The following is a 12,645-nucleotide window of genomic DNA, read 5'->3' as shown; positions in this document are numbered from 1 at the left end:
GTTTTTAAAATGGGTTTTAAGGTCGTAACAGAGTTTTGTTTTGACATGTACTCAACATATAAATAATAATAGTAATAATAATAATAATAACTTTCAGTTTCAGCAAACAAAACACAAAAAAATGACAACAAAATGATTTTTGCCCCGTCGGCATCTCAATACTTTGCCTTCAAATATTTGAATGAAAACTTTCGCAGATGCAGCTGAGAACCTAAACCATCACGTTAAACATAATAATTTATGCTTATAATAATAATAATAATACTAACACTTGTTGTAGACAGATAAAATATAGCATCGTTTTGTGTCAAAGAACACAAAAATGAAACAAACTACAATTCAAATAAAACCTAAGTAAAAACACTGAGTGGGTAAATAAATAAATGTGTGAATTGCACAAAGTGGGAACGTTGAAGGTCAAAGCACTCGGATATGTGAAGACCGACGTTTAGTCTTTCAGTCAGGCGTTAAATCAGTCAGTCAGTGAGAGTGAAGGTCGACGCCGCTTCTCTGTTCACTGTCACGATTTGATCTTCCACAGCTGTGAACAGGAAGAGAGACAGTAAACAGGATTAAATCTTCTTTTATGAACTCTTGAACAAACATAATGTTAAAGTTTGTTCTGCAGTCATAAGGAAAGTGTACAAATATTGTCCACTACATGTGAAAGAAGCTCTGGTTGGTTGATTTCAAAAGTAAAACTATTCTTTATGTTGTCAGTAGTCGGGTTGAAGCTAATTTTACAACCACTGTATGTATGCATAAAAATCGGATTATAAAAAGATGAGACGAGATGTGTCAGGAGAGGACAAGAAGCTATCAACCATCCTTTACAGAAAAAATTCCAACTTTCAAAGTATGTCCACTGTAAGTTCTTGTTCTCGCCACTGACAGGCTCAGATTGTCATTCATATGGCAGAGCTGAGTCTTTGTAGGATTCTTATTTGCAGTGGTCTGACAAAGTTATGGAGAGGATCTCGACAGAGAAACAGCCTCCATGTCCCTCTCATCAAAACCACCAGACTCCATTTACAGAAACAGTAATGTTATTGTCGTAAATCTCAACAGAAAATCTGTCTTTCCAATGTTCCAACAATCACCAACTTCAGTGTTAACATGCTCTCTGTCACACACACTCACCTTCAGGTTAAATCCTAACAGGTCAGATATGACTCCAGACACGGCGGACAGGATGACCACCTGGGTGATGTTGTAGAGCAGAGGGTTCATCGTCAAACCATACAGCCTGAAAGGAGTGTCCAACTCCTGGAGGGAGAGGGAGGGAGGGAGGCAGGAGTTTAGATAACGAGGCTCATTTAAAAGACTGTAAAGAATCTGATCATTAAAGAACAACTGAGAGTTTTTACTTTGAGTAGTTTGGTAGCCAGTTTTAAGACGTTGTTGACCAGTGTCAGCTCCTCTTTCTTGTTTGGCTTCTTCTCCATCTTCAGATACAGGTTGATCTGTGAAACACAGGATGGATCAGTGTCAGTGTCTGATCACCTTTTCTGCAGTGTGTGTGGTTATGTGTGTATTTTCTGTGTGTACCTGTTCAGTGAGCAGTATGGAGGTGTTGCTGTACTTTTTGCTGGTCTCGGAGCCCAAGGTGACGAACCTGAGCAGGAACAGAGACAGACTGGAGCACCAGATCACCAGCTCCCAGTTATAGTGACACTCCAGGAACGTTTCATGGACGTGCAGCAACTGGAGGAAGAAAACACACGTACATTAATCTGTCTGTGATCTAATGTTTATTTCAGTATCAGCTGTCTTTTAAGCCACTATGTTAAGAATCTGAAAATGATTATCACAGCATGCTGATGTTACCTGGGCACAGCAGATGAAGACGACAGACAGAGTGAGCAGGAAGGCAGAAGACACGATCACATCCACTGAACGCTGAGGACCCCGTCTCTGCAAACACAACAGGGAACCACGTCATTTAATTTCATTTGTTGAAGCTGTGAATGTGTCACACTCCCAAAGATAACAGAATTGTTAGTATAAATACTGAGAAAGTATTTTAACATGGATACAAGTTTTTCCAGCACATTCATTTGATTTTTTATTTAAAAAATGAACAGTCGAAAGTGTGTAGATGTCACGAGTGAGGTACCTTGAGGTAGGAGCGTAGCGACAGCCACATCTTGATGTTCTGAACTTTCTTCAGTCTAAAATGAGGGACTTCAGACTTCCTGGCTCTGCGGGCCGAAGTCAGGTGACCGAACAGCTTGGCAAACAGTAGCCTCTGAAACACACGTGAACGTTAATAAATAAATCTCTCTAATTTAATGAGAACAGAAAACTGAGCAACTTCATTAAAAGCAGTAAATCAGAATCTCATCGTCTCACCTGTTTGTAGGTCCTCTCTGCTACGCTGAGCAGGAAGAAGAAGAGCCATATAAGGCAAACACGCACCAGGAAGCTCAATGTCACCATGGTGATGACCAAGGCATCTGATCCAGACTCGCCTCCCAGCGCCACAGAGAGTAGCTCATTGGCTGAGAGCGTGGTCAGCTGATCCAAGTCGCGGTACTGAGCCAGCCTGAAGGAAGTAAAACACAGACAACAATCAAGTTTTTGTACCTTTAGATATTAAATTTCACGTATTGAGGAGTTAAATTATACCAGCAGTACCTGTACGCGAAAGGTGTGAGGCCGAGTGTCACTGAAACCAGGTTCCCAAACACCTGGTAACCAATACCAGGAGTGTAGAGATTCACCTGTGCAGAGAGACATCGTCAGGTTTCTAATCCTCATCTCTGACATATAACATTAAAAGTGTGTATTCCTTTAAGAACTCACTCTGTTCATGATCATGCCACTGATCTCCAGGACGGACATGTCGGCCTTCTTACACTCGTTTCCCTCCCACACGATGGCGCTCACTCTCTCCAGACCGGGGTTGGAGCTGTGCAGCCAGGGAACGTGACCCTGACAGGAAACAACAACATCCCAGAAACCCAGTAAGCAATCAAATATCTTGGTGATTTGCGAGTCAGAAGACGTCTGGATTCAAAGGGGCATACATTTGGTTGAAAAATGACTTTTTAGATGTTTCAACAGCATTTAAATTACTCTTTTAGTCTAGACATCCAAGAAAACCCTCACTTTCATTCTCAGGAATGTTCAGTTTTTTGTTTTTTTACCATTCCTATAAAATTTAGAAACACAAATCATCATAATTTAACTAAACCTGAAAGCCATGTGTCTTTATGTTAGAGGGTTTACAGACCTGATGGAAAGGGTCGTCTCTGTATTCCTTTTTAGCAGGAGGACAGACAGGCGTCCCACCTCCTTCTCCCTCTGTAAAGAAAAGGAGTCACAGTATTAGTTTCAATGACTTCAGCAGGTAGATCAGAACTACAAAAGCTTTTGAACAAACTTGTCACAAATACTTTGGTTCTACTCTCAGCTAATCTTTCCCCCTGACCTGTCTCTGAGGTGCAGGATGATCTGCACTCAGCACAGTGCAGGAAGTCTTCCCACATCAGGTCCTCTGTCTCAGACTCGTGCCGAGTGCTCTCAGAGTCCTGAGTCCTCAGACTGGAACATCTGGAGCTGCAGCTGGTGCCGGACTTTGGGACATCCTGATAGACAGAAGGGGATGACTGCTATTTGTGACAAAGTCTTTTTTAAATTTCTCTGACTTAAATTGATTAAAAAAGTTAACATGTTGCATTGTTGTGTGCGTTTACCTCCACAGCGTAGTGTTTCTTGTAGTGGTGTGAACTCTTGCGGTTTCTGAGCGTACATTCACTGTTCATTCTCTCCACTCCCCTGCGGAGGGCGCTGTAGGATGCTTCAGGATCCTCCTCGCTGGATGCCTCATCTGATGCCGGCTCCTGAAAGACACAAAACACACGTCAGCCAAACCCTGGAGAGATCGTCTGAAACAACTGTTACTTCTGTCTGTGTTTGACGGCTCACCTTATTGCCGCTGGCCAGCATCAGTCCCGTGCTGCGAGGTGTGTGAGCATGTGTCGGCTTGGCATGAGAGTTCCAGCACACCTCGTCAGCCCGGTTCAACGAATCACATCGCTGCTCGTGGAGCTGGAGCCCCTCCTCGCTGCTGCGATTGGTCACCCGGCCGTCCAGCGACACGTAGCCGTTGTCGGTCTCTGTCGACTTGTCGATTGACAGCTTGGACTTCTTAGATCTGAAGGACGAAGAAAAGGAAGGAAGAAAAGGCGAGAAGGAAAGATCGATAGAAAGAGATCGATGGACAGATCGAGACAGACAGATATTCAGATAAAACGCAGCAGGTCAGAGAGTTTAACACTAATGAAGCAGACATGCGGTGAGATAAAAACACTAACAGGATGCATTCAGAACAACACTGTGGAACATTCATACAGAATGAATGCCAAATATTGAGAGAACGTGTTGAATAAAACACTGAATAATTTTATAAGCGGTTTAGGGATAAAATATACATGAAGAATGCAACTATAATAACAAACAGGTTGGTGATCCAAGTCTTAGTGTTCAACGCAAACAAGTGAGTATAACAGAGGATTAATGATTGACTGACTGAGAAAAATGAACTGACAGAGGTGGAAGTGTCTTCCACTGAGTGTTGAAGTGAGTGTGGCAGATAATCAATAGATGAAGTGACCAAATCAAGAGTTAATTAGGGCTCAGAAACGTTCCACACTGTTGCAGTCTGCTGAGAGCTTGCAAAGAAGAAGCTTGGGGAGAAGGAGCTGCCTGACGTACGATAAAATTCACATTACAGACATAAAATTGGTTTAAAAAAGGTACAAAATCAGCTGTTAGTTGATTTACTGATGGATTTTTCTCGCCCCATGTTTCTTTTGAACACAGCTCGGTCATTAAATCATGCGCATTAAAATCAGCTGCAAAATCCCTCCAGCAGATTGCTGTTGTTGTTTTGGTAACACACATGGTTGTACAGCCGGCAGTACACCAACTGAACTAAATGTTGACAGTAGAGGTTTAAGAAAGTACCGAGCAGGTCATGACAATGTTTTCCAATTAGAACTGTCTTTCAGTACCAAGTGTTACATAATCAGTCGACCTATAACAAACAGGTTTCCCCCAATTTGTTGTGGGAAGATTAACAACAGGAGAGGAAGTGATGTTGCAGCTGAAGAAGCCAAGGTTCGGTCTGAGGCGAGGCTGGGATTCAGTTCAACATTTAAGATAATGACATTTAGAATATTTACTTCCTGATGGACGAATATCTTTGTAATCTGATAAAATTCCAGATTGAGAATTTACCATAAAAAATGACTAACAGTAACAAAAAAAGAAATCAATGAAAACTGTAACTTTAACCCGGATTATTTTGTGAACTGAACCCCGGCCTCGTCTTTGTGCATCGATTCATTTTAGGAAGATGGGAAACGAAAATACACACCCAGCTTTACAGATATCATGCCAGAAATCTTGGAAGAGAGCGCCCAGGCTGTATGTGGTGCTGGCTGAGTGGGAGTGTGGCGACCCCTCCTGTGTGTTATCGGTAGTGCTAGACCCGTCGCCTTCCCTATGCACCTCCATCTGAGATGCCTTCCTCAACTTCCTTCAGTTTGGAAAGAATAGAGGGGTGGAGAGAGACTTAGAGCGGACCACAGGAGACTACGAAGACTTGAAGATACAGCAGTGTGTCCACAGGGAGCCTTGCTGCATTTTTTCATATAAATATAATACTACTAATAATAGAAATAATACTTTTTTAATCAGATGGGAACAATAAAAAAGATTTTAAATTTTACAGAAACTACAGTTTCAAAGAGCAAAGTACTAGTGCAGCACTGGTATCCAAAACTCTGGCACCTGCTGGACACAGCGGCTGATACAGTAAAAAAGGCAAATTCTACAAAAATCAACTCTTAGGTTGTTTTTCTGCAAAAGTATTTTTAACAAAAATTTCAAAACTAGCTTGCCAATTTCAAGAGAAAATGATATCTGAAGACCAACATATGTCCTTTTTTTGCAAGAAATTTTACTTCAATGTCTACTTTTGCAGGATATTAGCATAAAAGTCTGATTTTGCAGAATTTCCCCTGAAAGATTTGGTTACTGTCTTTTTATTTTTACATTAAAAGTCAAGATAAAAATCTATCATCTGTCACTGGTTAGAAAAAACTTCTCCCATCATGAGCTTGAAATGGCTGATTTATTTTACTGCTGGTGTTACAGTTAAATTTGATTTGAGTCCTTAGGCATGTAAGCAGCTTGCCAAATATCAGTAACATTTTCCCTTAAAATAAGTTTAAAAAAAGCTGTTGACACATGAAAATTGCCCTGTGATGAGACTAATTTCTATTTTTTCTATGAAATGAAACGCCTATTAGAAAGAGAGACAGATGGAGAGAAGTGTGCAAAGGAACAGAATCAACTCTGTGTGAGAAAATACCCATTTTCATGATTTTTCCCCTTTTCTTAAATTATCCTTGAAGTGAAAATAACCCAGATTTGATTTAGTGATGGTGCAAACACTATTATCGCCCAGAGCTCAAAAACCTCCCCAAATCCTTTCCAAAACTGTGGCATGGTCCAATTTTCTTCGCATGAGTCTGAAAATTGTCTTTACTTCATTTTGAAAGCCAAACACTGAGAAATTTTAAAGCAACAGAGAGAAAACCACAAACTGCAAGTCTAAAAACTACAAAAACACACCAAGTAAAGCAAACTACTTTCTACTGTCACACACAGTGAATCCCATTTGTCTTTAACCAGTGACTTTGGATTTATCATGGAGAGATTTACTCAAACACCCAGAAACTCATCATCAATCAAATGAGTGATTTAATTTGCCAGTTCATGAGAATGGCTCATTTCTGTCTGGCAAGAGCTAATGTAGATACAATAGAAAAGGCTTTTTTTCAAGAGTTCTTGCCTTTAAATGATCTTTTAAAGAAGAAATAATTGAACAAATAACTGTATACATACATTTAGAAAGGTATCAGTAATGTGGTGATCTCCATGATAAACATGCTTCTGTTCAGTTTGATCTTTAGTGAAAGAAGCTGACTGACTGAGAGCAACCAACGAGGACAAATGCAATCCAGCAACAAAAGATTTATTCATTCATTTATTTCCACAACTTTCTTCCTCCCCTCGTTCTCCATCTCGTGCTTGTTATGTTCATTTCTCCCTTTTTCCACGGGGACTTTCTGCAGCAGTGTCCTCTAATATCTGATATCTACTATTGATTCTCTTCTTCTGTGCTTAGTTTAATCTCTCCCTTCTTTCCCCCTGTATATTCTGCACTGCTTTCCTTCTTTTTTCTTTGATTCATTTCTTCTCATGCACAGTATTCCCCTGTTGTTACCTGCGTCTCTTCCCCCCGCTGCTGGAGGCAGGTTTCGGTGTCCTGGTGGAGACGATCTGACAGTGGACGGTGCCCAGCAGCAACATGAGCCAGATGGCTCCAAACACCTCAGTGGTTGGTATCCCATGAGGCTGAGGGATGGAAACATACAGGACTGCTGCTGCCACTGCAGGGGAGAGAGAATTGAGCGATCATTACAACATCGTTTCATTGTTTAAACCTGCAATGAGGACAGAGCTGTAATGGTTGAAAGAAAATTAATTGCCAGCTATTTTGACAATCAATTCAGTTTTATCAAGAGAAACATGTCAAATATTTGCTGGTTCCAGCTTCATAAATGTGAGGATTTGTTACTTTTCTTTCTCATTAATGTCAGTAAAAGAGTCGTTGGATTTTGGACTGTTGGTTGGACAAAAGAAGCGATCTGAAGACGTCACTTTGGGCTCTGAAAAATTGTGCTGAGCATTTCTCACAATTTTTGACATTTTATAGAGTAAACGATTAGCCAATTGATCGTGAAAATAACTTTCAGATTAATCAATAATGAAAATAATCTTTTAGTTGCAGCTCTAACTGAGAATTAACAACAATTTCTGCAGCTTCATGAGGTCAAATGTACCTCTTCTTTGACCTTTAAAGATCCAAGTGTTTTGATGCAGTGTGTAAAGGAAGTGAGCAGGAATGGTGGAGGGTTGGAGAGAGAGAGAGATGAAAACAGTCTGAAAAGGGCATCATGGTGTAGGTGGTGGAAAACACCGTTCAGGAGCCTTTAAAAGTGTTTGTGCAGCGAGTGTGTGCAGCTCCGTGGGCGTTACCTGGGAGTACTCCACACTCGCAAGATGTATTTTAAGAAAAACAGCAGATCAGACGCATGATAGCAGCTGTTGAACATGCTGGATTTAAATAAAGCAGGATTTTGCAACTGTATGTCATATTTCTCATATTTAATGAACAGATTTGGTGCACAGTTTAAGAAAAATGTAATATTTCCCACCTTGCAGCAGATAGAGAGCCAGCAGTAAGAGGAAAATGGCCCTGGAGGTGACCTGGATCCACCATCGATAAAAGAACGGGAAGAAGACGACCCTGACGATACCCTTCCTGGTCAGCGACGTCCACGGACTCTCAGGTTTGGCCTTGGCAAACGCCGAACCTGTGAAAGGAAGCGAGTTAATACACGAGGAGAGCTAATTAAGCCAAATTACTTTGCAGCGTACACAAAGGCTCATCACCTAAAACATCCTGGAGTCACATTATAGCAGCGTGCTCATCGACTCATCTTCCTCCCCTGCTATCTCTTTAGATATGTCTCTACTTCCTTCCACCCCCTCTTCCTGATGATCTACCCTGCTCCGTTTCTTTCTTGATTATCTCTCCCTCTTCCTGCACTGTGACATAACAGCGAGGATAAATTTGACTGATCTGATGAATAATTGAAAATGTGATGAATATGAGACAGATAAGAAGAGATGAGAGCGCAGATACAGAAAGAGCGAGGATTAGTGGTGACAGGAGGTTGGCACGGCGACGCTGGCATCTCAGGTTCGTGTGTGTGTGCGTTTTATGTCGACGCCACTGAGCGCACGATGTGTGTCTGATGGTTTTAGCTTTAGCGGGAGCCTGTCTGCATATCTAATCTAATTATCTTGATGGAAAAGAAGTTTGAACACACACACACACACACTCTTTTCTCACCTCTAACCAAGTCCACGTCTATCAGGTCTGGTTTGACATGTCCTGTCTTCTTTGGCTTGTTCCTCAAGCCCTGCAGGGGGAGACAGAGAGACACAGAGTCAGACAGATAAACAAAACAGTGAGAGACATTATTAGTATGAACGTATTCACACACGCAGCTACAGCAGCTCAACTACAGGAGGCTTCTCGTGCACTTTATGCCTTCATAAACACACACACATTCAGTGTTTGAGGAGGCACACCGTGCAGTCAGGCTCACACAGCTACGTCTCTATTTCACTGCATGTGCATCTACTAACAGCTACTAGGTTTAACTCCACATTTTAAGCCTGATCTGGAAACCAAACCAGCAAAACTCTGATTCATTAAGTTGGTCAAAATGTTCAGTCCCTCTTGCTACTTTAAACAATTCAGAGGATAGAGGAATAACAGCAAAACATCCCTAAAGACCATTCAGTCCTTTAAGCCAGCTGTGTCGTTTCATAACAGCGTGTTACAGTCGTCATCTTCCCCTGTGAGGTTTACTGTAGGAGCTCTAAAGTTAGTGACTCGTGCAGTTTATGACTCTGGGAATAACGTTCCCCTGTGGCACGCTCGCTTCCTGTGGCAGCCAGTCACTTCCTCCTACTGAATGATGCATATACTCCTTCTGTTTGTTTGTGTGTGTGTGTGTGTGTGTGTGTGTGAGTGTGTGAGTGTGAGAGTGAGTGTGGTTAAGTACAACAATGTCTCAGTTACCATAGCGAACAGCTCGACAATAGCTTGGTTTTAATGGGGTTTAATATCAATGACTTTGGGTAAACACAGACATGACCACAGTGCTGTGTGTACATGTGAGCAACTACACACACACACACACACACACAGTTTCCTATCCAAAACAGGAGTCTCTACTGTATGTATAGTAGCTTTAAGAGTTTATTTAATGTCAAGTTACCCAGAAATATTTGTATTTGCATTAGAGGTCGACCAATTAATCGACACCAGGAAGACGTTTTACAAACTATCTGCAACAGTGGAACTGATAGTGGCTCATGCCCCGTCTCAACGGAGCAAACGTTCAGCGAGGTGCGGACGCTATACGACAAGCAAGAACGCAGACCAGGCTCTGTTTCCTCTATTATGATACCAGGCTTCTCAAGTTGATTACTCACTTTGAGGGACAATAATACCTAAAAAAATTAAAATAATTGCTCCAACCTAGATGCATTACATTTATTTTCATGTTCCTTTCCAGGTCTATTTATTAATTACTTTGAGTTTGATGTTCAGTTCCAGATTCATACAGGAAGATATTGGCCAATTAATCAGCTCTCTGCTCTTTCCTGTTCCCAACTATTAAATCAGCCATTAAAGATCCACTATTGTTCGACCTCTATTTTTTTTCATATGTATCTGGTTGGTCATATTGCAAGTGTTGTGTATTTTTGCTAGATAAAATCAGTTTTGTGCCTACATAAAGTATATGTTGACAATACGCCTAATATCCTGTATTGTATCAGCACTAGTGTGAAAACCTTTCCAACAATACTCAACACTACTCAAAGGTTTTCCTTATCAGCTCACTAGAGAGGAGGAATTCTTTACAAGTCCTTTCAAAGCTTTTAGAAATGTTGCACATTTTAAGAATGTGTTACAACAGTGTTGTAAAATGACACACAAAGCTGAATCTGATTGGCTCATGTTAATATTTACATACAGGCCAATCAAGTTCAGTGTTATCAGTCAATGGTCTGATACAGAGGCCTGATAGCAGCCCTTATCTCTAAATAGCACTACCAACGACCTATTAGACTGTGTGTGTGTGTGTGTGTGTGTGTGTGTGTGTGTGTGTGTGTGTGACTGTGAGAGAGAGAGGAAACAGGGAAAACGTGAGAGCGTAGACAGCGTGTGTGTGTGTGTGTGTGTGTGTGTGTGTGTTGGGCTAAAAGAAGCGGATCAATAGCTTCCTCTTAGCAGTAGATTTACTGCAGCACTAAAGTCCTTCACTGACATCTCTTCTGACCGCTGCTCTCTTATCTCTGAGCTATTCATAGCCTCTTATCTTTATAAACTAGTTTCTCCTCCAGTTACAAGTTATGATGTTGCCTCCCTGACTGATTGGTCCATTTTGTATGCATTCAAAACATTCATTTGACCGATTAGACCGATTCTTCTGAGAGGAAAAAGTGTTTGAAGCAGCTGCTACTTGCTGTTTAACTTTCTGATTAAAAGCTGCTAGTCATTTTGACTTATTATTCTGGTGCACTGTTTGCTATGAACATAAAACACATTAAAATGTATTTTAACAGTGAAATTTAAACCAAAAGCTCCTCATACGATACTGCACTTTGCTGTTTGCACCAGCAGGTGGCAACTAGGTTTCCTCTGCAGAGGTTTACAGTGTTTTCCTCAATAAAACCTCACATAACTGTGTAAAACAGGGTGTTTAGCTTTTTTGAAGAGTTCATTTCTAATATCCTTTTTTACTTCTACAAAAGGTTAGCTCAATCACATCATTCATAAGATTTGCAAGCCAGAAAATCATTATTTTGTCAGTTTGGGTAACTTATTCCACTTAGAAAACAGCAGGATTAGGTGAAGATGGAATAAAACTGTTCTAACATGACATTTTTTGTCTCGTTTGTTTATGTAAAGTCAGAGATAAGATGGGAAACAAATGGAAACATTTTTAATAGGCAAGATCTATTCAGTCATACTGTTATTAGATATCATTTATGCTTTTGTAAACTAACATTGTCAGAAGTTAAAGGGTGTGATAAGGACATAAGGTAGCAGCTGTATCTTCTCTAAAACAAAAACATTTCTACACATTTTACAGATGGATGCTTTAGTTTTCTGATAAGGTTATTGCTTATCTGATTTTTTATGAGGCTACAAACAGTACAATGAAGTCTTACAGAGGTGACAGGGTGACACACCTTGTACTCAGACTAAGATCAACTCTGCACGGTCTGCTGCAGCCGCAAACTGGGAAACCAATTACTTGACTGACGAAGAACCAAGGTCGCAGCTCTGTGTTTGTTTGTGTTTGTGTGTGTGTGTGTGTGTGTGTGGACTTTGAGCTCATTAAGGAGAGTGACTCTCACCTCTCTGTTTACAGGACAAGAGGTACAGTAGGAGGGAAGAAGGGAGATATCACTGACTTAAAACAAATAAAGTAAATTAAAAACAAACATGTAATCCTGCTATAAACACACCTTGGGAACATTGGATATCAGAAAATCTCTATTTAAATCTGAAAAGGGATGGATGAAGTTGTCTTCTAAAAGGGTCGAAGGTGAGAGGTCGGAGCAGACAGCTGAAGAGGCTCTAATGACCACAGCTCTGAACTGACGGGGAGTCGCTTCAAGGCATGCACTCACAAAAATTATGTCCAATTAACCTCTGCTTTGAACTCATTAAGTAATATCATGAAGCAGTACAAAAGAGGTCTATAACTCTTCCAACTAATGTATCCTACTAAACAATCTGCATAATAAAGCGCCAAACGACTATCACCGCAGTCTCCGTTGCATTGTGGGAAATGTAGGTGCCAAGAGACACTTGTTTTTCTAATTCTATGACAATGTCTTCCTGCAGTGTCTCCACTTTCTACTACTTCTTTGTTTGTGGTTTTAACAGTTTACGTATATCAGTTTGGAATATCA

General features: G+C 40.8%; 1 protein-coding gene across 4 annotated transcripts in view; it reads right to left on the bottom strand.

The window, feature by feature from the left end:
• Window positions 1–12,645, bottom strand: part of LOC141008663 (protein PHTF2-like) — a 40,669-nt gene continuing 28,024 nt past the window's right edge. For 2 of the 4 annotated variants that reach the window (XM_073481112.1, XM_073481113.1), the window contains 17 exons: window positions 8,996–9,065; window positions 8,295–8,453; window positions 7,301–7,466; window positions 5,384–5,545; window positions 3,931–4,159; window positions 3,699–3,845; window positions 3,434–3,590; window positions 3,236–3,306; window positions 2,806–2,934; window positions 2,638–2,723; window positions 2,353–2,545; window positions 2,117–2,248; window positions 1,828–1,914; window positions 1,549–1,704; window positions 1,368–1,463; window positions 1,141–1,266; window positions 436–541 (listed from right to left, as the gene is read on the bottom strand). In XM_073481112.1, the coding sequence (XP_073337213.1) occupies window positions 521–541; window positions 1,141–1,266; window positions 1,368–1,463; window positions 1,549–1,704; window positions 1,828–1,914; window positions 2,117–2,248; window positions 2,353–2,545; window positions 2,638–2,723; window positions 2,806–2,934; window positions 3,236–3,306; window positions 3,434–3,590; window positions 3,699–3,845; window positions 3,931–4,159; window positions 5,384–5,545; window positions 7,301–7,466; window positions 8,295–8,453; window positions 8,996–9,065 (2,187 nt within the window). In that variant the 3' untranslated portion in view covers window positions 436–520. Of the gene's footprint in view, window positions 542–1,140; window positions 1,267–1,367; window positions 1,464–1,548; window positions 1,705–1,827; window positions 1,915–2,116; window positions 2,249–2,352; window positions 2,546–2,637; window positions 2,724–2,805; window positions 2,935–3,235; window positions 3,307–3,433; window positions 3,591–3,698; window positions 3,846–3,930; window positions 4,160–5,383; window positions 5,546–7,300; window positions 7,467–8,294; window positions 8,454–8,995; window positions 9,066–12,645 lie in introns of all 4 variants that reach the window. The other 2 variants (XM_073481111.1, XM_073481114.1) reach the window with 2 other exon arrangements.

Source organism: Pagrus major, chromosome 14, assembly GCF_040436345.1.
Source record: "Pagrus major chromosome 14, Pma_NU_1.0".
Lineage (NCBI taxonomy): Eukaryota > Metazoa > Chordata > Actinopteri > Spariformes > Sparidae > Pagrus > Pagrus major.
The sequence above is the reverse complement of the archived record's forward strand: the minus strand, read 5'-3'. Positions and strand labels throughout refer to the sequence as shown.